This window comes from Phoenix dactylifera, unplaced genomic scaffold (assembly GCF_009389715.1).
Source record: "Phoenix dactylifera cultivar Barhee BC4 unplaced genomic scaffold, palm_55x_up_171113_PBpolish2nd_filt_p 000343F, whole genome shotgun sequence".
NCBI lineage: Eukaryota > Viridiplantae > Streptophyta > Magnoliopsida > Arecales > Arecaceae > Phoenix > Phoenix dactylifera.
The window spans coordinates 352,171-375,743 of record NW_024067803.1 but is presented as its reverse complement, the minus strand read 5'-3'; the positions used below and the strand labels follow the sequence as shown (position 1 = coordinate 375,743).

The window sequence follows — 23,573 nt, the reverse complement described above, 5'->3', positions numbered from 1 at the left end:
TATATTTCGTGAAAAATGTATGATCCGAAAAAAAAAATTTTTTGATGAAAATAATGATGATGAGACAACAAGATCAACTGAAGAATCTTTTAGAATTGATTATTTTTTATATATAGTAGATCAAGCTATTTCTTCAATTCAAAATAGGTTTGAACAATTTACCATATATGAAAATATTTTTGGTTTTTTGTTTAATTTTAGAAAGTTAAAATCTTTCAATGAAGATGATTTGAAAAAGTATTGTCTTAATCTTGAAAACTTTTTAAAGCATGGTGAATATTCTGATATTGATGGTATTTATATGTTTTCAGAGTTAAAAATTTTAAAAGAAGTTTTACAAACAGAAACTAGTACCTCTATTGATATTTTAAATTTTATAAAAAAAACAGATTCTTTTCCAAATGCATGCATTGCATATAGGATATTATTAATAATATCTGTAATAGTTGCTTCTACTTAAAAAGGTTTTTCAAAATTAAAGTTAATAAAATCTTATTTGCAACCAATTATGTCACTAGAAAGATTAAATAGATTATCTATATTATCGATTGAAAATAGTATTTTAATGGATCTTAAGTATAAAAGTTTAATTAGTAATTTTGCCTAGACGAATTATTTTTAAATAAAATATTAAAATATTTTTTTACTTATTAAAATTTTTCTATCATTTAAATAATAATAAAAAAAGGCCTCTTCTAATGAGTGCCTTAGGCCCCCAAATGTATTCCCCTGTCATTAGCTAACCATAATGCACAAGATACCCCTCGGAAGAGACAAAATTAGTCATCAAGCAGATAAACCAAAGTATACTGCAGGATCACTTAAAAGGTTACATTAGACTATTTCATCAGCTGTTTGAGAATCCGCGCGCCCAGAGGCCAGAGCCCGCTCGCAACAGCCAAACCGGACACAACGGACGCCAGCACTGCTCCCAAATGTTACAATACCCCAAGCCTGACCGTTAAATCAAGATCCAACGGCCATCCAAAGCCTCCATTCTCTTCGCTTCCCTTCGGTCCCAAGCCTCCATCCCTATACCCAACCGTCCGATCACTGGCGGTGCCCAGACCCCCTTCTCTCCGCCACCGATCTCTCCCCATGACCTCGCCGGACTCCGCCGCACCCCCCGGTAACCTCACCGAGCTGAACGACGCCTCCGACTTCGACGCCATCGTCCCCCCCGATGGCTATCTGTCCGTCTGCGGCTTCGGTTCTCTCCTCTCCGGTAATCTCACGCCCCCTTCTCTTCCTTCCCTTCTATCGCCTTCTAAAACCTTAGCGCCATCAATGGATTCCAGAGAAGAGCGCGAGGAGTACCTTCCCCGATCTCAAGAACTTTAGACTCGCAGTGCTGCGTGGATTCCGGCGCGTCTTTGCCCACGTCGCCCCCATCTTCTTCGAGCGCGGGATCGCCAAGGAGGAAACAGGGGTTAGAATCGAATCGATTCTCATCGGATCTTTGATTTTTTGATATTGGGAAGTTATGAGCTGTGGAATTGTTTGTTTTCTTCTAATTGGCGATGTTGGAAGGTTTCAGGAGGTGTCGAGCTTGAGCGTGGAGTCCTGTGAAGGGGAGTTTCTTATAGTTACCGTGTTCGAGATCAGAAAGGAGGAGGTATGGCTGTTCTTTTGTTCTTCTGCTTGATTTTTGAGATTTGAATACAAAGATTTGACCTTTTGTTGGTGGAATGTAATAAAGTTTCAATCCTGCTTACTTCTTGATGGGTCTTTGTAGGTTCCGTCCTTTATTGAGAGGGAGAATGAGTTTAGGTTCTTGGCTGTGAGTTGCTGACTTGCCTACTCTGCTTTAATTTGGTGGTACATTTTATTGCTGCTGATGAGGAGATTTTCTTTTTTATTTCGTAGGTGGTTCCTGAAAGTTTGGATGGGATTCCTTTTGCCAATCCAGCTGTGAGTGCTCATGAAACAATTCACTTGTGGCTGCGCTTATTTGTCATCTGTTCTATTAGATCTACATTTTTTTGGTTGTAACAAGTTGTCGCTTTTGGATTATTATTGATATTTGATAGTTGATGCAGGTGGTGTGTGCACGATACAGTGATGATGAGTATTTTCACATAAGATGCAAAGGTAGTTATTTTTTTCTTTATCACTTGTAATGCATATCATTCTCATAAGCACCATAAAAAGATAGTGCAGCCAGTCGAAATTAAAACCATGGTTCTCTTTGGGCCTAGTCTAATATCAACTAATGCTGTATCATTTCTTTTCTGCCATCTCCTCAACCGATATATTAGCATATCACTTATGTCTTTTCTTATCAGCACCTAGTAGACAAATGTTAATTGTTTTGTCAGATATTCCATATGAATGCTTCCTAGGCTCGTTCATTATTTTTTCCTTTAAGGCCATTTATCCACCTTGCTTGCCTGAAACTTCTTCCTAATCAGACTCAGATTGTTGCATTTCCTTGGCCAATGGGACAAGAATATGTGATAAACTTTAAAATTTCTCTCTTTTTGATAGAGGGTGAGCCTTGGCGCAACCATAAAGTTGCTCCATAGTGACCTAGTTGTCATATGTTAAAAACACCAAAACAACTTCTCTACACATGGGAGCAAGAATATGCACATCTAACCCTCCCTAGACCCTGCAATGGTAGCAACCTCATGCAACGAGTCACCTTTTTTTTTTATCCTTGAAAGTTGAACATTTTGTTCTAAATAAACTTCTCTCCATATGCAGACTTGCACTTCAATGTTGGATGGTCTATATTTATTTACACCACCGGCTTTCAATTGGTTTGTTGATCAATAGAAAAGTATGAAACCATTAGCTGTTTCTTTTGTAGGAAATCATGTGAGTTTAACTAGTTGGAATGAGATGATAGAATAGTTTGTGGATCATTTGGTGCATTCATTACCTGTATCTTTCCCCTTCTTCTTTCAAAAGAATGTGTGCTTTATCAATTATTGCAGTATGGGTGAAAAAATATTAACTTTCTTAGTGATGAAATGTATTACGGATTTATTTATTTTTGGACGATAGAATGTTCTATCAAACCACAATAATTAAAGTGGTGTTAGAAGCAAAGAAAGATTTATTAGTCAATCCTGAGTCGGTGATTATCATCATCGTCCAAACCTCAGCCACTAAAATGGGTTTTTCTATGGAGCATGACTCTAAGTTGAGAATATGATTATCTTTTAACCTATTCTCAGCCTTGTAAGAGTAACATTACTCAGGAGAGGGGCCAGCCATGAAACCTAGAAGGTTAGTTGACATTAGAGAGATCTGTCTTATGGGTCGAACTTCCTCTCATTCAACCAAGGAGAAATCCTTGATAATTCCATTGTGCTCAGAAAGAGCCTAGACAAAAGGGAGCTGGCACATTTTGATATGAGGAACCATCTTCTATGTGATGACATCCCTTTGGCATCTGTTTTGGACCAATGACTTTTTAGAAGACAAGCGACAGAATTAAAAATGTCAAAACAATTTATTCTTCCCAATCTCATGGTAGCTTATTGTAAGGTTCAATCAAGAAGATCTTATGGATTGACTTCCTTGAATTATGCTAGACTGCATCTTGTTTTGTTCCAATACCTCTCAAAATTTATTGTTCATTTTGGTTTTATCCATCATTTGTCAACTCTAAAACATAAAATCCTTTTTTCTATTTTTTTCATATTGGATCTCATGGTTCTATTTATATTGTTTCTTAACAATAACTTTCTTGATGTTACAACCTCCTTCCTGCAGGTAGCAAGGAGACTTTTTTCCAGCATTATGGACGATACAACATCCAAAAGATATGGCGGGATGATATTTTGCCTTGTCGTGCATATCTTAGACACTGGTCAGTATTACTATCTTTATCCTTTTCTCTTTATCATACATATCTGCAATCAAGCTTGCAGTTACATGAAGCATGATATGTTGCTTTATTCTTTTATCTTGGTCCAATGCATAAATTGACCTTCGAGGTAAACTTGTTATCACATTAAACCCAGCACTCTGCATTGTTGTCCCAATTATCGTGATGGGGAACTTAGTTAATTACCTCAGCTTGTGAAATAAAGGTAATGCAATTCTATTTGGTAACAAGTTCTGGAATTCAAGATTTTCTCACTGCACACCTTAGCCTTCCATGAATTATAGTGAATAGTGTGGTGTAATGTGACTTTATTCTAAAATTGGGCTTAAGACGCACATGACATGAGGAGCAAGTGTCAGATAGAAAAGCTGCGATCATTTAGTGATGTGATGACATAGGATAATAGCCTAGCATAAGCAAAGGCCATGAATTCTCCATTGAGACTCCTGCTACAGAGGAAAATGGTGTATTTGCATAAAGAAATTAATTGTATACAAACTAGACTCTAAAGTCTAAACTATAAGCAATCCAAACATCAAGTGGATCAAAGATTGAGAACTTACATATATTTGATGAAGGTGTGTGATTTCCTGGGACTGTATTAGAAGTCCACCAGCTGCTTAGTATATTAGATATGGCATGACAGAATGCGCAAGCAAGTTGACAAGCAATTAAAGTGTAATTCACTTGCTCATGAAACCTCTAGTTATCTACTCTTTGAAAAATGAAAAAAAGTCTGATGCCTAAAGTGGAGGTGTCCAAGCTAGAAATAATCTGTTTCTTTTCTTCAAAATGAAAAAGCAAATCACAAGGAAAATTTAGAAGCAAGGATTTAAAATAAAGTAAGAAGCTAATGGTTCCAATTAATTTAATGCAAGTTTGAAACTCCAACATGCAGGCAGAAGAGGGGACACGGGTAGTGCTTTATAGTCATCAAATATGTGAGTAGGAGTGATATAATGGGAGCAGAAAGGAACACTGGTATATTGGCTCACCACACTCCATATGGAGGGTCATACCAGGAGATGCCAAGCTGATAATAGCACTCACCTGCACATGAATATGATGTAGAATCCTAGGAAGCTTTGTTATCAGTTAAAGCTTGTATGAAAGTTAATTTGAGTTGGGTGGTGCATGTATCTTGTGAGCATGATGGTTGATCAAGTTGGAGATATCTTCTTAAGATAAATACCACAGTACAGTAATTAATAAGGCAACCTCAATTTTAAGTAGCCAGGAGCCCAAAGTGCTGGTATCATAGCCATTGATTTGATTATTCGGTTGATGCAAATGTATTTTCTAGTGTAGTATGAAGGGCACTACGTGAAGAGAATGAGATGCCAGTAGTGGCCTGTATCAAAGATGGCTTGAACATATGCTCAAATCATGCAAGAGTAGCCCTTTTGGACTTTGGACATCAAAGAGCTTGGGGATGGCAACAAACTATATAAGGAGGGCAAAAAGTTGTAACCTTCTTGATATAGTTCACTATAAAAAATTGAATAAGGAAAATAGAAAAACATAAGTAACTATTGAGCCCACTTGCTATTTACTATATAAGGATGCAAGTTACATGGGATTAATGATAAAACAGGTGGGCTCAAGTAAAATAGTAGGACTTGATAACTAAGTAAACATTATAGTACAACCATTGATGTACAGCAAGGATCACCAAATCCCGTTCCTTCTTTCTTGTTGCTTCATGAGTTAATTATTATAAAGGAATTTCCTCACAAAAAAAATATTATGGAGGAATGTAAGATGATGAATTAATATATTTAATCAGTCAAAAACATCATAAGAGAGAGAAAAATAGTGATTTGAAACATCATAAATAGATCTAATGAACACATCATGAAGTAACAAAAAATGTCCTTTCAGAAAAATAAGGCTAGTGCTTCACTTGTTTCTAGCATGACAAGACAATAAAGCTAAATCTCACAAGCTTACTGACAAATTCAGTTCATAGGAAACTAGAGACATATGAATATGTCACCTAGCAACTATTTAAGCCCAAAAGAAGGTAAAGGAATTATGCCAACAGACGGCCTAAAAGATGCACCAAGGTCTAGTAACCCATGCCGAACCGAAAAGGTCGGGAACCAGCATAGTTTCAGCTTTTAAAACAAAACGGGACCTCAGTTCATTTTAACCCCCCCTCCCCACCCCGCACACTCGCACTCGGTTCAATTCCCACCACGCTTAAGATGTTCAAGAGGCACCCGACCTCTCGGTCGTGAACAACGCTGTCCCCCACCCACCACCACCCCTATGGGCTGCTCGCAATGGTTGGTGAGTGCCCCCCTTCCCCGATAAGTCCCTCCCTCCTCCCTCTCCTTCCCTCCCTCCCTCCCTCACTCACTCACTCCCTCTCTCTCTCTCTCTCTCTCTCTCTTATGCGCGTGCATGTGCCCTCTCTTGCTTCGAGAGTTAGGGTTAGGGTTTTGCTCTAAACTTCCTCCTTCCTCCCTCCCTCTTCCGCTCCATTCTCTCTCTCTCTCTTCCTCTTTCCTTTTCTCTCTCTCCCCACCTATCCCTCTCTAGCTCTCTTTGTGTGAGTAAGCCTTGAAATGGCACGACACAGACCCATACCATGTCAAAACGGTCGTCAGCTGATACCCCCTCTAGTACTGGTTCGACGCATCTTGATATGCACATAGGTTATGTTTTGGCATGGTAAGCCAACAATTAACTTGTTTTGGAATCATTTCATTCTTATTGCTATCTCAAACCTATGGTAGGAGTCAAATCGTCTGAAGAGCTAATATCATTTTAGGTTTCCTAATGGAGACAAAAACATTTTTAGATATGGAATTGGATATTGCCAAAGGAGCTATGATAAATCAAAGCCATCAAGTTGACTGACATTATGCCTCACGAGGTTCTTCCAGATGGTGATGAAACACGGAAACAAATTTCACACACTAACTAGTTAATATCCTTATATAGACAATGGTCCTAGCCTACTTTATGATGTTGGGAAGCTGACATGAAACTAAATCAACTTCTGTGGAGTATGGATGAGGTTCATCATAGGTAATAGATTAAGTAAAAGAAGGGCTGAAGGATGTGATGAGCAGCAAGGCAATGCTACTAGGTGAAATGGGACAAGGAAGAGGATTTGGAAACTCGCTTAACTATATATTCTCAAAGGACCAACCAGGACTGCAAAAGATGTTGCAGAGGAAGAGATACATGGATTAGACAACCGTAGAGGGTTTCAAATTGCATGATGTATTTTGAACGAATAAGATATGTTGGTTTGAGAGGTGTGGAGATGGCAATAGAAATGCAGAAATTAGTCTTCAAAGAACACATGAGAGCTATCTTGTAGAAACTAATAGGAAATGAAGAGCAGGGTATAACAGCTAAGCTATCATTAATCAAAGAACCAGTTGGAATAATAGAACAAGATTTTATCAGCTCAGACTGCATCCAAATGGATAAAAAATCAGCTATTGGTGGAGATCATTGTTTTCCTAAAATGCAAATAAGTCAGTCACAATGTTTTTGGAAGAGGAAGATAGGGTTACTACCATTCTAAAGAAACAATTCGAAGCCCTAACAGTGCAGTTTACCTACGCCTTATGGATGGATGGAATCCCTATTACTCAAGATATTGGTTCAATACATATGGCATTTCTGGATGAAGACGCACCGAAGATATCATAATTGAGCCCCTTTTCTGGTGACTGCTTGCAGTCAGGTTCTCAAATTTTGTTAACATCTTGCAACAGTATGGCAACTAATCCTCTCAGAAAACAGTAAGGGAGCATTGAAGCGTTCGCATGTGTGAGTTTGCAACAGTATGGCAACTAATCCTTTCAGAAAACAGTACCACAACTAAGGGAGCATTGAAGCATTCACATGCGTGGAAATTACCAATGGATAATCCAGTCATTTAATATAGAGTTGTGAACTATCATTACAAGCAAAACGATGATCCCCATTCTAATATCAGTGAAGAGCAAGGATTCAGAGGTGCAATCATGCAATTATTTGCTACCGTGGGCAATTGCTCAGTATGTAAGCAATATCCCCTTCAAGGAACAGATAGTACTAAATGTTGGATATAGTCCAGAATGCTAACAAAGTAAATCCATTTTGAAGATCTCAAAGAAACAGCCTGTACAAGACGTTGTACCATCCATGATGCTAGAGTGTAGATGTTCTTGGAGGTTCCCCAAAATCTTGAGTTTGCATAATAGATCTTCAGAGGGCAATATATTAATTCTGTGTCATTATTGCTGAGATGCCGTACCATTCTTTGGTGTAAAAGATTAGGCTCTATATGCAAATATAGGGCATGGTCCCAGCAATCCAGGGTCCAGGGAGGGGAAGATTGGGGACAGACCTAACCTTTTGGCTTTTTCTTTTCTTTTTTTGTACAAAGTAGTTGCCCAATGACTCTAAGCTGTTGCATTGCAAGTATCAGCCTAAGCTTTTTATCATTGCACCAAGAAAGAGCCCCTACTCTATATACAAATCTTATTTGAAAAACTTTGGGACTGTGAAGCATGATTAGCAAGTTTTCACTTAATGGGTTGTCAGTTAATCTTCTGTTTGTTAATTGACATTATTGTAAGCCTCTTTGTACTTAGACATTAAAAAAATGCATGGTTTGCACATCTCATTATTAGACTTCTACATCAAAATTTGATTTTAAGCCATCTGGTTTCTGGCTTATCCAATCAGGTTACAGATTGAGGTAGATGACCAAGTGTAGGATCCTTATCTGTCAAACATGTAGTATTAGTAGTCTACATTATCCAAAGAGACACAATAACATAATCGGTTTACAGACTCATCATGCCTTGCATGTATCAATTAAAAAATTTAAGCTGTGAAGCATGTTGAGCAAGATCAATGTTACTGGTTCACCCTTGTAGTTTCTAACTTTCTACTTCACTGAATTCAAATTGTAAAACACGCCCCTTTCATGTTTCTAAATAAATGTGATCTAGCATCATCGAAGTTGTGGTCCATCCCAAAATGATTATTAGTAGGGTTAATTAACCTAATACCGATCAAGCTCCACCTTACTTTCAACTTGTATTAAATCTTAACCTACTGTTGGTATATTTGGTCATTTGCAACAGCAAGTAGGAAACGCTCACATCAGTGGAAAGGGCATGTTTTTGCAGCTCAGGATGCTTGATATGAAGTAAAAAGCTACCTACTTTTCACTTTCGCAGAGTATCAGCCAACTTTCTCAGATCGTAATGAAGTAGAAATATGATTTTCATATACCTCCTAATTGTTCTTTACTTAAAACCCTATCATGTTTTGCCGCTAGCCCAATCTCTCGTCATGTAAGCAGGATCTTATGAGTTCAGTCTCAGCATATAAGCTGCCTCTCAAACTATTATTGTGAGATCCGAGGATATTCCTGTTTAACAACTTACAGCAAAGCCTATTTCCCTCGCTTATAGCTGCATAAGGGTCAATCCACTCAGGATGTTATTTAGCTTCAGTAGTAATAATGAGCTAGCATACTGACAACCATTTGAATTTGGTGTTTAGGGTCTTATTCATAACATTCTTCTTTTGCTATGTATTATGCAAGCCAGATTTACATGCTTGCACCATGTCATTTGCATGCCTTGCTATATTATATTATTTGATTCATTTTCCATCATAAAGTGCAATTGTTGGTGTTCTAGTTTGGTACTTGTGGATTGTTTTTTTGATTTGGTCATGAGTTATATTCATATAGAATAATGTTGGTCTACAGTGTTTTGGCAGCAAAAAATCTTGGGGAAGCAGCTTATGATAATTTCTTAGATCACACATTCATCAGTGACCGTAGAACAACCATCCGCCAATACTTTGCCTCAGCTGGATCGGGCATCATGAAAGAAGAACCTCCAGAATCACTCAAGAGTCGTTATGGAGGATGAAGCTGGCAGCTGGAGGCATTTCAACACAGCTGAGCATGCACTCTCCTTTTGAAAAATGCATGCTGGGTCCTGTAGCTCCAATTACAGCTTGGCAATTATTTACGGTTCAAAAATTTAGAACTCTATGTTCTGGGGATATTATTGATGAAAGGTGGAGGGAAGCACCTGAAGATTGAAAGCATATTAGCAAATTCGCCGAAAGAAAACATTGTACTAGCAAACAATTTATTGGTAAGCTGGACTTGGAAGGCGAAGAATAATAATTTTGGATTTTATAAGAGATGGATATGAAATGATCCAAAACATACTCAAGGTACTGCAAGTCTTCCTATCTATAAACTATGATACTTTATATATCCAAGTTAAGCTTTAAGTCCATGGTTCCATGGTACCGGATTCTGAGTGTTGATGTCCAATCTTGCTCTTGGGCAGTTGAAGGTTGGCACCATACTCTTTTTTTTAAAAAATAATATTATTTATAGAAATAGCAATTTACTCCGTCCCATAAAATACTCAATCCAACCCAACTCTAATAGAGTAGATTTTACCTGATCCACAGCGGATCCAAGTTGTTTATAATGGTCAAATCTGCCTTGAACTCGATATATATATATATATATATATATATATATATATATATATATATATATATATATATATATATATATATATATATATATATATATATATATATATATATATATATATATATATATCTTTATAAATTCACTCTTTCTTAAGATAAAAAATAATTTATATGCAAAAAAAAAAATGCTTTTTGTAGTTTTACTCTATCTGATCCATCCAACCCATCAACTTTACTTATTTTGTCCTGCTTAAGGCTCTACCCACTCCATCCCCATCCCGAGACAAGTACAGATAATGGCCTATCCAACCTATTTCCGACCTGTTGCCATTCCTACTTATTCAGCACGTCCAATCTCTATAATTTGAGCAACTATTGAGATCTTGGCATTTTGGCTTATCTCTCTAACCATTTTACTCATCATGAAACAAATATAGACGTGCAGGGATTACAGCCGCTCGTAAAGATGGTAAGCCCCACATGGGTACCTCAATTTTTCCTGTTCTATGAAAAAAATTAGATTTATACTTTTTTACATATATTAAGGATAAATTGGGAAGGCTATATAAAAATCCAGGTTAAGATCATTTAAAACATGCCATCAGTGCTTGGTTCAGGAGTAAAGCAAGCAGAGGCTTTTCCTAAAAAAGCAGGTGTAAAGCTAGGTAGATTTAAGTGTTAACAGTTTTCAAAAAACAAGTGCAACCAAGAAAAAGCTATCCTGATCAAACCTGCTTATGCCATGCTTAACCATTCGAAGGGTAAGATGCTATAAACTATTCTTTAGATGAAGCCTACATTTATGCTTCTATTTTTTAGGTGGGAAGAACATCTAGGGCCTAAAGGTTTTTCCAAAACACCTAGGTGCTAGGATTGCTTGGAAAATTTTAGCCAAACAAGAACAGGAATGATTTTTGGAATAACTACAATCACTATTCCAGTTTCACTTTTTCCATGCTTACAGCTAAAATTAAGGACTCTCCTAAAAGCTGATACACTTAAAACCCACATACATAGAAGTAACAGTTTTTTTAATAACAAAAACATTGGCATGCGAACCACACCATCATTACTTAGATCTATATTTTTAAAAATGTATAACTAAAATTCGCCGTATCAGATCCATACCGGTACCACACTAGCATAGTATAGTATGCCACTGGTTTTGATACAAATACCATCTAGTACTGTGCCCGGTACCGTACAGCATATCACGGGTACCGTACAGCATATCACGTGCATAACCCAATAATCTAATTCAGAGATTCTGGTTGCTAAGCAGGGATGCGACCGGCAAGCAAGCCACAGCATCAACCGCTGCCCTTTAGATTAACTTGGAAAAGGACACAGGAGACCCGTGCCTGCTTGCAGCCATTCCCCCTAAAGAATTCTTTCTGCCACTGTAGGTAGAAAATTACTACTCCAATTTATTGTTTCTTCATCAGCTGAGTTCAAGCATCTTATATTAGCAAGGCGTGGTCCACTTCCTGTGATAACTCAAGAAGGAAAGCTCACAAATACAATGTATGGAAATGAAAACAGATAAATAAATGTGTGTTCATTTTGCTATAGTGTAGTGATGCCTACTGCTTCCCCTCTTCTATTGTACATTTTGTCATCTGGCCACAGTTACATCAAGACACCACTCCCGTAAAGGAAACACAAGTAAAGCCTCTAGAGGCCAGATCGCTATACAATTTTTTCGGTAAAGAATACCATAAATAAAAGCAAATGTCGGTTAAAAACATTACAGTACGCGAACTTCATAAAAAATGTAAGTTCATCCTCGAGCACCTTCAGATTTTGGCTGGCCAATCCAGACAGCCCAGAGAACTCATAGATTGAAGCCTATGGGTTCATACCTGTTTGTGGTACCAATTCAATATAGGTAAATTAAGAGATTGGTGCATACCCAGAACAAGGAGGAACCGCATGCAAGATGACCCCTCAACAGGATGCAAGTTTGGCGGAATGCAAGTTCAAAGAGAATACACCGATTTGATCGAGCCTGATGGTAATCCTTTAACTGGAGGTATCAACCTCATACCTTGTGACAGCTGTTTCTGCCTTGGCCTGCGAATGCCATGGACTTTCCCAACAGCCCACAAGATTGTGGAAGATTAATAGCTGCACCAAAAAATGTGGCATTTATTCCACATTTCACGGAATTCCATATCATTTTACCTTTTTCCTTCCTTTCTTTGCCCTTTTAGGAAAAAGTTCACAGCCCTCAAGAAGAACCTCATGGTGCATTTGTTCCCAGACATCTCCAAACTGATAATGAAATCTCTCCTGGAACCAGCGTTTAATCTCGGTATGCAAAAACTGAGGATCTTGACTCCAAGCATCTCTCAGCATAGCTCGGCTATCAATGATTCTTGACCCAATCTTTAACCTGCTGAGAAGATCCCCAACCCTTCTTTGCCCCAATGCTTCAGGCCTCAATAAGCAAGATGGTGGTGCAGCCAAGAACTTCTGAAAGGATCCTAGGCATGGCAATACTTGTCCTTCAAGCAAAGCACAAGCAAATACGGACGCACGAAGGATATCATTCTTGATAGGTAATCTATGCAATGGGAGCTGCCAATTATGCCGCCCAAAAGTAGGGCTGACCCAGCAGAAGACTTGGTCACTTAGAGGCTCGTAATAAGGTTTCGGGTCTGTAAGTGGTGCAGAGAAGGTGCAAAGAGAGATAGCATACTTGACAAGCCAATCTGACTTTACACTGGTCACTCCATGCATATATGGCCTCTTTGTTTGAAGAAGTTCAGTGTAAACTAGAAACTCTGGTGCTGATCGAGAAACAGAAGACCAGCGGTGGAGAAACACTGTATCCTTCAAAGCACAAGATTGATAGCGAACAGCACGAGCCCTTCCATCATTTTCTGATGATTCTGAAATAGTACGAACACGCTTTGCAACTCTATCTGCCCAACCAGCACATATAGACTGCCCTAAAAGCTCCTCTTCGTTCATTAGTAAGGGATGCTTATCAGAATGGATCCTCCAAGAGAGCTCCACATCATCAGCAGTTCCATGATTCCATGCAAATTCCTCACAAAACTTGCTCTGATAAAATATCAACTGTAGCAGCTGTTTCCTCATCTTGGACAGATCTTCCATTGTTTTCAAGTGAAGCGAGTTTTCTTTGCAGAATTGCACCGAGTTTTCTGCAAGCTCAAAAATTTGCAAAGCATATGCAATAGTTAAAGCATCACTACTGGGATTACAAAATCTTGCACGAGCCTCTCTCTCCATGGCTTTTACCTTTTTCTGCCTCAGCTTTTCCTCCTGGTCCTTCATTTTCTCGGTATCAGACTTTTCTTGATCAATATCATTGTCCCCATGGTTTTCCCCAAACTGCATCAGGAAAGGATTTTGAAAGCTTAAAGCTGATGCAGCAGCAACAGCATATCCTAGCACAAAATTTGCTCTGGCATAGCCTTGCTGATTCCTCATGATTTGGATAACTGTCAGAAGCATGCGGGAATGACGAGGACTCATAGGGTACTGTGCCATCGCCCTCCCCATGGGTGTAAGTCTTCCTTGGCTGTCAAGTGCCTCAAGAGCCTTTAAGCAAAGTTCAGCTTCCACCAAAGCTTTGGTCTCGGGAGGTGATGGAAACGGGAAATTTGCAACCTTAGAACACATAAGGAAACAGAGAAATTTAGAAAAACAAACATTCAAAAAAAAGGACAAAGGAACAAGAAAAACAGGTGGCAAAGTATTGTGCTTTTGAAACCTTATCGATGCCCATGAACTTCATGAGGAGGACAACACCATCTACAGGAATCTTGGATATCTCAGGACAGGAAAAATCAGGAAACAAATCATCTTTACTAAAGGCAGCAGATGAATAGAGGCGGTAACAGTGGCCAGGTCCAGTTCTTCCAGCTCTTCCAGCACGCTGAGCAGCTGATGCCTTGCTTATCCACTGGACTTCAAATGCTGCCATCCCATTGGTGTAATTATAGGTCTTGACCTTTTCTTTGCCAGTGTCAACCACATATTTTATGCCTGGGATGGTCAAAGAAGTCTCGGCCACATTAGTAGCAACAACAACCAGCCGATCTCCTTCAGGAACCTCTTCAAATACACGGAGCTGTGCAGAAGCAGGGAGCATCGCATATAAGGGCAAAACATATAATGCACCAGCAGAACTAGTAGCAACTTCCATACTTTTTTCTAAACTAGGAGCATCAGGAAGACTTGGTTTCTCTTTGCAATCTTGGTTGGATAAATTTCCAGCTAAAGCCTCAAATGAAGCCTTCAAAGAAGAAAGGCTTTCAACATCATTCAGAAAATCTAACACCAAACCAGTCTTCTCTGGGGCTTCAGACTTGACAGAATCTTCATCTCCACTATCAACTTCCAGCTCACTCTCTGATTCTGCATCAGATAAATCAGAATGCATATCTGGATTGTTTCCATCCTCCTCATAGGAGCTAAACCTGTCAGTTTGTTGGTCTAGTGAATTGCTTCCAATCTCAAATGCTTCATTGATTTCCTTCATATCCAGATCTGAGCTTGCAGTGATTTCGTTGTCTGTCTTCCTCATAGAATTTTTTTCTTTTAATTGTTCTGATGCTCTTTGCAACTTTTTACACAAGAACTCCACTTCCCTTTGTCCAGTGACAAATACAAGTATGCCACCTGGTGGAAGTCTCTTGTGAATTGACATGACCTTTTTATAAGCTTGTCCTAAATAATCTTCTTGTGTCATCTTTGAAAAGTGAACTGTCACAGGGAATTGTCTGACAGGAACCTCTAAAACAGGTGGGGGTTCATGAAATAATTTCCTGTTTGAGATGAAGTCCTCAACTCGCAAGGTAGCACTCATAAGTATAAGCTTTAATTGAGTGATCATATTTTCAGGACTGATTTTTCCTCCTGAAAGCATTTTCTCCTGCTGCTCTGCATATAATTTCTGCCAGTGCATTCATAAAAATTAACACAATAGTTATTTGGCATAGATGAACAGAAGTGAGGAAGTTTAAATATAATTCTAACCTGGCGAAGCTTTATAATTCGAGAAAGCATTCCGATGAGTATATCCGTGTTCAAGCTCCTCTCATGAGCCTCATCCAGAATAATTACAGAGTATTTCTTTAGTAAAAAATCACTCTGCACAACAGGCCAATCAACTGGTATTGTAAATGGAAAATGATGACTCACTAGAAAGTTAATAGGAATGAACTAATATCTAAAAGACAAAATTTAGCATACATAATTGTATAGTACCATCAAGTCACATGACCGACTCCAGCATCTAAAACATTGCATCAGTCAAGGCACGTTCTAATTCAAGGATACTGGTAACTAATCAACAAGAAATCATGCACTTGTAGCCAACCCAAAAGCACCTTCTCCCACTTTTTCTATTACTCAGAGGAAATAAGAATGATTGTATATTACAAATACACAATCTCCAGCACTATCTAATGGTGTCTGAGTAACTAAATCCAGCTCTGTGTGTGTGTGTCTGACATGCAAGCACACAGACAACTTGTATGATTACCAGAAACTGGAAGATAATGACACAAAATAAAATCAACTTCAACATCTTAGCTAAAAATCCATCAATACAACGAATACTTTTTTTTCCCCTTGAGCTAAGGAAGGGCCAACAGGCCAACCCAAATACAACAAATACAATTAATTAAGCTAATGGGCTGATAATCAGTTCGTATGTTTGCCCCTTCCATGGTGATCAATCAATATAGCAGTGCTTTACACGCTTGCAGAAATTCAATTGACACCTCCCACTTCAAAAGCAACCTTCCTAAACTGTACCTCATTTAATCTTTTTCTCCACATCTAGTTGGTCCCATAAGGCAGAACCACCTATCTGTAAGCAACCCTAAATAGACTCCATGTTTTATTTCTAGAATAACACAATTGTATTGATACCAATTCTACTGTCGTCTTTATTGTTAAACTGGCTCTCATCTTTGTAAAATGCTACCTGTTGTAGTATACTATTAGTATTCACTACTTTGCGCGAAAAAAAGTCACTTGGTCACCTTCAAATTCATCAAACATGCGCATAACATTAAACATCTCGTCTTGTGGGAAATTTATTCAGCTCAGGACCTTGTGGTTACCACTCAATCACCAAACACTACACTATACTGCAAAGAAAATTTTCGCGGTTCACATCACAGGTGAATGTTATCTTTTCCACCTCAAGGATCCTTAACTTTTGAATTAACCTGAAGCATGCATGACCATATGCACATTACCGATCCCACAATTTTTTTTTCTAATCATTCTCCAACAGCCCCACAATTTTTTTACACATCTGTGCAAATTGAAGCAAAACCCATCCAGTTGAACATAAAGTGCACCATCTAAAAAGCTTAGAAACCCAAAAATGAAACGCTTTGGAGATTTTTCACTCATACATCAAGTGGTCCTAAAAAACAATAACTTTAACGACATGGTATAATGTTTAGATTTGGTCTTTCATTTACAAGCATCCAGATAAATTACATTTTTGGTTTGTATGTATTTTAAGATGTATAGATCATGATCACTGATTGGACTCTTTTTAGAATTACCTTACAACATTGATATCGTCCATTTTGTGCTAACTTCATGCATAGGAAAGACCTCCAAAACACAACTGTATTTATATAAATATTTTAAATAGTATAATTTTAGTATTATAAATCATTACCAGCACCTTTAAAGGCCCTCTATTGATTGAATATTGGTAGGACTGTGGCAATTGGACAAAAGGATACTAGATTAACTCATGTATATGTTTCAGTCATGGATTAAGTGTGATTGGCCTGGCATAGCATGACAAGACATATATACTGTCACAATGCCTCCCTGGCATGTGCCATTGGCACAGTATCAACTACAAGCTTGTACCTGGCATGCTACAACACCAATGCATGCCAAGCACTAGCATCGCACGACATAGTATGCACCATGCTAGTGCCAGGCCAGCACTCCAACATGTGATACTTCATCCTTGGTTTAAATACACTTCATTCTGGTTCAAATTTGTCCTAAGATATGTTGATCATGTTAAATACTTCAAATCTTTAATTTGTTTATGACCACCAAGCTCTTCTTTTCCTTCTTTTTTCCAAGATCAATAGGTAGCTTTCATTTTTATGACCAGATGATCCCTAGGTAGGAAACCTCCGATACATTTGATTTTCATTCAAGGCATTTCTAAATATTATAGATCATGCTGAACAACATGATGTCTGAATTTCAATGGCCCATCATTTATTTTGCACTAACAGGATTCTAGACAACCTACTACAACTCTAGCATAACTACATAAAGACACATTTATATGCAAGTAGTTATGCATATATATAGAGAGAGAGCAGAAATAATATCTCGTATATACGTTTCCATTACAAGTATATTCCTGATACTTTTTTGCCATTTGTATAATAAGAAGGCCATGGGCTTTTGAGTTGATTTTTATTGCTCTGAGGTCAAGCCGTCCCTCTATTCAATTAAGCCAAGTTGACCAAGGTTAAGACATGGTCTGACTAAACATACAAATGGGATAAATAAATTTCAGCTACAAAGAGGAAAGTATCTCAGATTAAATTATCAATGCCCAGAAAAATCCTAAAAACACAAGCCAACTCTAGCAGCTATGAGCTCAAGCCAATCTTAAAAATAGGTTCAAATCAACCCCAAATTTTTGGTGCTCCCACCTAGGAATGGATGGAAGACAGGCTTGTATAAACGATAACAATGAATAAGATGTTCAACAATATATAGCAATGTTATTATTGATTGCAAGAAGTTATATATTATGGCACCTGTACAGTTTTAATAAACACATATGTCTAGCATTAAAAATCTAGAGAAATATATGCTAAAGCGAGTGGAAATAATGTGATGCAGCACAAGATGCAACTAGCAGGTACTATGATCAGCTGGACCATACTAAGCTTCGCAGCAGCCAACAAATTCGTGGTTGTTGAAGTCTTTGCCCGCAAATCCACTGACTTCTGGGATGCTTGGCATGGTCTAGTTGGTTATAATACTTATTGGCTGCACCTTATACTGCAACATTATGAATCCACGAAGATATGAAGTAGACATCATCTTTCCAAAGTGGCATTTCAAGTTAGGAGATTAATAGACAATGGAATATCAAAAATTCAAAATAACTACCGCTAACAAGTTATACCTATTGACGTGATTTTTGAATGGATCAAGGATTTTTCAAATTGGTGCCCATACAGTGCCGACCACTGGCCGACATAGTATGTGCAATGGCACATAACATGCTAGGAGACAACTGTCATGCTGATTTACAAAAGAAAGGGGTTGTCTTCACACATTCCATGCCTACACACAAGTGTCAAACTGATTCACATACAGACACATTAAAAAAAAAAAAGACTGTTTTCACACTGTTAAGCTCAGCTTGGTATACTATGCAGTAACAGCAGGTGCAGAGCACTGGTTCCCTGTCAGTAATGGCACTTACAGCCAGTAAAGATTGGTACAAGTGGCTCCTAATCCATGGAACAGATGTAATTTGTGTTTACTGAAGCATATTTCTGGCTGCATATGTAATCAGACTAATAATAATGTTTTTCACCTTTAAAACATGCTCCCCTTCAATATAACAAAACTATTAGTAGTACCTACTCTAGGGACATTTTGTTTGACCAATAGACCTTGAATTGGTTGCCCTAATATTCATAAAGATAATGAGAATGCTTGGTTGTATGCAAACATCATGGTCTCCCTCTCTCATTACTCTCATTTCTCTCTCCCACTTTTCTTCCCTCCGTCTCTCTCTCTCTTTTTAACTTCTATTGCATACTACATAATAAATAATTGTTTTTCCTTTTCTCCAATGTTTTCTTCCCTTTACACAGCAATAAAAAAATCTGATTGCTGCAGAACAGCTGATCACATTCTTAATCTCATCCTAAAGATTTACATTTTGGTATTACAGTTGGAGACACTATAACATCAGTCAAGGATTACACTGGTGACGAACAACTTAATTTCATAGAAAATTAAGTATGCATAAGTTGGAGTTTCAGTACGCAACCTGGACTTCTCGAAGCAAAATGCCATCAGTCATAAACTTGATGGAGCAGCTATCTCCTATCATTTTGTCATGCCTAACTTGAAAACCAACCTCTTTTCCAAGATGGAGTCCTAATTCAAAGGACACTCTCTTGGCAGTGGCCAGAACAGCTACACGCCGTGGTTGGGTAACACCAATGATTCCTTTTCTGTCACTATGATCACTTGACCCAAAGCCAGCTTCATATAAGAACTGCAGCATGCCATTAAAACAGAGATCAATAAATAAAAACAGAATTTAGTGAAATGATATTGCCACAGAAATTAGTGAAGTGATATTGCCGCAATTTAAGTGTAAGAGGTATCTAGTAGGAGCATACCTGTGGAACCTGGGTAGTTTTACCGCATCCTGTTTCTCCACATAATATTACAATAGAATTCTCATTGATAGCTTCCATTATCTCCTGTTCCATCATAATTATGGGAAGATCTTTCCTCTTCTCCTCAACCTCCAAAGGCCTGGATACATGCACTACAATAGGAGCATTCACATGCTCTTGGTCCATGAAGTCTGGGGGAACCTTCATGTTTTGATAAGTTACTTTTGAATCATCTGCCTCTTTTCCCTGGAAGGGCAGAAAGAAGCAACCTCATCAGCTAAAAATCAATACAGAGATTATCTGCAGAAGCAATATCCTTTTGCATGTAGTCTAGCTTCAGAATTAGATTGATGTGTCATTAATGATAACACTCACAACGGTACCCAGAGAAAAATTCATCTGAAATTACTTTAACAAAGCATAAATGGTGCTAAAAAAGTGTTTGGTCTTGGTCAGAATTCATATCAAGTTGGTATCACACATCAATGGATTGCTTGAAGAATCAAGAAAATTTGGTAAAAATCCTTACAACGTATATGCAAGAACAATAAAGTTTGCGATCTTTTTTTTTCAAACCCAACAAGCCTCCATCAAGGATCAACTTCAAAGTCTTACCTAGATCAACTTCAAAGTATTACCTATTACAACTTTTATGCATGCTTTAAGCATTTATATCAATGATTGTCGAACCGACCCAAATCGGGCAGTTCCGCCCATACCGAACCGAACTAATGCCGACCCAGGATGGTTTAATCGTGTGGGTTAGTTCGGCTATAAAACTCCCCCCCCCCCCGGGGGCCTCTCTCGAAGCGAAGGACCATTTTCATGCCCTAGCTCCGCTTCTCTCTCTCTCTCTCTTTCTTTTGACGCCGGCCACCGCCGAGAAGGTCCCCCCCCCCCCGGGCCTCTCTCGAGGCGAAGGACCATCTTCATGCCCTAGCTCCGCTTCTCTCTCTCTTTCTTTTGACGCCGGCCACCGCCGAGAAGGTTCCCCCCCCCCCCGGCTCTCTCTCTCTCTCTCTCTCTCTCTCTCTCTCTCTCTCTCTCGACTGCATCGCGGACCTAGCAGTTGAAGGGCTTTGGGTGGAGGTGCTCCCTCTCCCCCCTCTCCAAATGGTGGACCGCCCTTCTCTCTTCCTCCCTCCCTCACCACTCACTCTTCCTCCCTCTCCCCCTCTCTGTGTCCCCTTCTCCCTATCCTTATCCCTCTCCCTATTCTGGTACACCCTAGAATAGCACAATACAAACCTGTACCTTGCCGAATAGGTCACCGACCGGCATGAGCCCTAGTACCAATTTGGCAAACTTTGATTTATATTGAAGAAAGTTTATCCTGTGCATAACAAGTGAATAATTTATTGTCGTTTGATGAGGCTAGAGAAGGGTTGGATGTCAATGTTCTATGGAGATGATTAAGAAGTTATAAGATATCTTATTCAAGGGAAAAGATTGCTTTTGAATATATAAATAAATAATATAATGTATAATAAATAAAAGTTGATCTATGAAGTAGAAATGTGCACCCGGAGTTCTAGACAAGCATTCAATAGCATTAAATCTCCAAGGAAATATTATGGGACTTTAAGAAAGACTTTGTTATATGAAGAGTATCAGGCTAGGAAAAGGGGATGAGTATAAGGCAAATGTCGTAAATGAATCTGCCATGGTGATCTGGCGTATTCAGATTTTGATGCAATGAGCAGTCAAAGATCCTTCATTGGCAAGAAAAAAGAGTTGTCATTCAAAGATGAAGATTGAAAACAACAAATTGACTTAGACAAACACTTTGGAGTGAAAGAAAGACATTGACAAACACAGAGTTGGGAGAAGTAATAAAACATAGCTCCTTCAAAAGGCACAAGAAATACTATAAATGGCATACACTGATAATGTTACAAAATAAAATAAAAATAAAACACATTAAAAGGATGGTAGATTTAACTTTATGAAAGGTATGAGAATAATAAGATACCATTAGTTGTTTAATAAGTCTTGAAACATACCTTTGAATCAGTCTCGTGTCCTCTATCACAACTACTCGAAATGAATGCTGAATGTTTCTGCTCTTCTAGACTGCATGTACTGATCTCCTTATCTGGAACTACCATGGTCGGTGGCACCACATCTGTTCCAATATCCACAACCGCCTGACTCTTGTTCGTTGCTGTTGGATGGATTTCAACAGACTTGCTATGTTTGCCATCATATCTTTCCTTACATTCTGCAGGCAGAACACTATTATCACAACAAACATTTTCTGGATCGCTTTTTTGGTGATTGAGCTTCCCAGTGACTTCATTCTCATCAAAAACATTCTGACCGTTCTTCTTAAATGGTGAAATGTCCTCAGGCACATCTATGCCAGCCTTAGAAAGTTGGACAGCTCGTCTGCGTTTTTCCTTCATAGTCTCAGCCTACATCACAATTAATCAATGCAACAAACTAAGTTTTAAAGCCAAGTCATAACCTAATTGCGTAAAATTATTTCCCAAGTCAAAACCAATTTAAGTATTATTAATTGAATATTACATACTTGACCAATAGTGCCTGAAGAATGTAGAAGAGAATACGCACCATCCCATATCTTGCATTTCCTGCAGCAGAGCAGAGAATCATTGAGAGGTATCAGAAACAAGTTATCACAGCAAATGTAATAAAAACACCACCAAAATTTTTTTTTTTTAAAAAAGAAAAGATGAAAACTTGTCATTCATTTTAAAGCTTCATCAACAGTTTCACTATAAGGAAATTAGCATACTCTAGAATCTTAATACTTCTAGCTTGCAGCAGCTTCTTTTGCTTCTCCTCCTGGACATATAGAAAAAGAATCAAAAAACAAAATAAACCAACAAGAATAGGTATTCAGAAAAAAGAGAGGAACAAATTCATAACACACCAAAAAGTTACCTCCAACTTTTTTAATTTCCTCTGTTTGCTTTTGCTCAAAACTGGAACTTCCTTGTTCTTATTCTTCTTAGAAGCCTTAACAAGAGATGCAAGAGCTTTTAGAGGCAATCCTACCACCACCCAATTAGAAAATTTTCCACAAAAATACGTATAATTCTTCTTAAACACTCGATTAGCATGTTCCGTACCTTGCCTTTGTCTTTCGAGTTGCTCTTTTTCTTTTCAGGCAAAAGAATCGCATTGCTTCCATCTGCACTGGAACTACAATAGCAAAACAAAACACACAAGTCGCATCAATGAAAACCTTAACAATCTGCAAAAGCTTCTGAAATTCATTATTCGAAGAACCACTCGGTACCAATATAATTCTCAAACCAAAGTCCTCAAGAACAAAACTTACTTCAAACCATCTTGAGTTACTTCCGTCCCGAGCAACTGAACGGTCTCACCCGAAGACTGATCATGATCATTAGAATTCGACCTCATTCTCTCCCACGTCATTCCAAAATCTGCACGAAAAGCCCACTTTCCAGCGATCCTTAATCGAAAAAAAAAGAAAAAGGACAAAACAAAACCTAGAATCTACTTCACGTAAACAAGATGACCTGAATCAAATAATTTGCAGAGTAAAAATAGGGCTTATTTTGCCAGTAAAAGAGAGAACGGACAGCAAGAACAACTTATACGATGATTTCTCTTCCTCTTTACGCGGGCTTTTGCTCGAATTCCGATCGTGAGGACGGCAGGTTCCAAAACCCCTAAACCCTAGGTTTTGGAAGAGGGGCGGCGAAAGAAGAGGGAAAAAAAAAGCACGAAGGAAAGATGTGGCGTTGGATTAGTCCCACATCGGCTACGAAACGTTTAGAGAAGCTGGAGGAACGGCTATAAGTAGGAATGGCAGGGAGCCCTTTTAAGCTAACCCGTCCTGTCGG

At 38.4% G+C, this 23,573-nt stretch overlaps 2 protein-coding genes across 4 annotated transcripts; one reads left to right on the top strand and one right to left on the bottom strand.

Annotated features, from left to right (window-relative positions):
* Nucleotides 1-876: 876 nt before the first annotated feature.
* LOC120103864 lies at nt 877-10,054 on the top strand. Of its 2 annotated transcripts, XR_005508023.1 has the most exons (9): nt 877-1,225; nt 1,299-1,429; nt 1,538-1,615; nt 1,736-1,780; nt 1,867-1,911; nt 2,040-2,091; nt 3,724-3,820; nt 8,935-9,002; nt 9,573-10,054. XR_005508023.1 is itself a non-coding variant. In XM_039118382.1 (8 exons), exons 1-8 carry the CDS (start codon nt 1,099-1,101, stop codon nt 9,736-9,738), a joined length of 741 nt encoding a protein of 246 aa, XP_038974310.1. In that variant the 5' UTR covers nt 883-1,098; the 3' UTR covers nt 9,739-10,054. The 2 variants fall into 2 exon arrangements, 1 of the variants encoding a protein (XP_038974310.1); XM_039118382.1 differs by lacking the exon at nt 8,935-9,002 and having other exon boundaries at nt 883-1,225.
* A 1,795-nt stretch (nt 10,055-11,849) lies between these two features.
* Nucleotides 11,850-23,501, bottom strand: LOC120105698 (ATP-dependent RNA helicase DEAH13-like). Of its 2 annotated transcripts, none has more exons than XM_039118380.1 (12): nt 23,247-23,501; nt 23,042-23,150; nt 22,830-22,902; nt 22,642-22,716; nt 22,493-22,542; nt 22,268-22,328; nt 21,738-22,148; nt 19,735-19,980; nt 19,377-19,607; nt 15,335-15,448; nt 14,067-15,251; nt 11,850-13,963 (listed from the first exon to the last, which is right to left on the bottom strand). In XM_039118380.1, exons 2-12 carry the CDS (start codon nt 23,140-23,142, stop codon nt 12,500-12,502), a joined length of 4,011 nt encoding a protein of 1,336 aa, XP_038974308.1. In that variant the 5' UTR covers nt 23,143-23,150; nt 23,247-23,501; the 3' UTR covers nt 11,850-12,499. The 2 variants fall into 2 exon arrangements, with proteins under 2 accessions (XP_038974308.1, XP_038974309.1); XM_039118381.1 differs by having other exon boundaries at nt 23,310-23,501.
* Nucleotides 23,502-23,573: the final 72 nt, after the last annotated feature.

Excerpts from the sequence above, each read along its gene's own strand:
- LOC120105698 (XM_039118380.1), bottom strand. The coding sequence starts at position 23,142 with ATGACGTGGGAGAGAATGAGGTCGAATTCTAATGATCATGATCAGTCT. Across the intron at positions 19,608-19,734 it reads AAACTACCCAGGTTCCACAG|TTCTTATATGAAGCTGGCTT; the intron begins GTATGCTCCTAC and ends GGCATGCTGCAG. Across the intron at positions 15,252-15,334 it reads GAATTATAAAGCTTCGCCAG|AAATTATATGCAGAGCAGCA; the intron begins GTTAGAATTATA and ends ATGCACTGGCAG.
- LOC120103864 (XM_039118382.1), top strand. The coding sequence starts at position 1,099 with ATGACCTCGCCGGACTCCGCCGCACCCCCCGGTAACCTCACCGAGCTG. Across the intron at positions 1,226-1,298 it reads CTTCGGTTCTCTCCTCTCCG|AGAAGAGCGCGAGGAGTACC; the intron begins GTAATCTCACGC and ends AATGGATTCCAG. Across the intron at positions 3,821-9,572 it reads CGTGCATATCTTAGACACTG|TGTTTTGGCAGCAAAAAATC; the intron begins GTCAGTATTACT and ends GTTGGTCTACAG.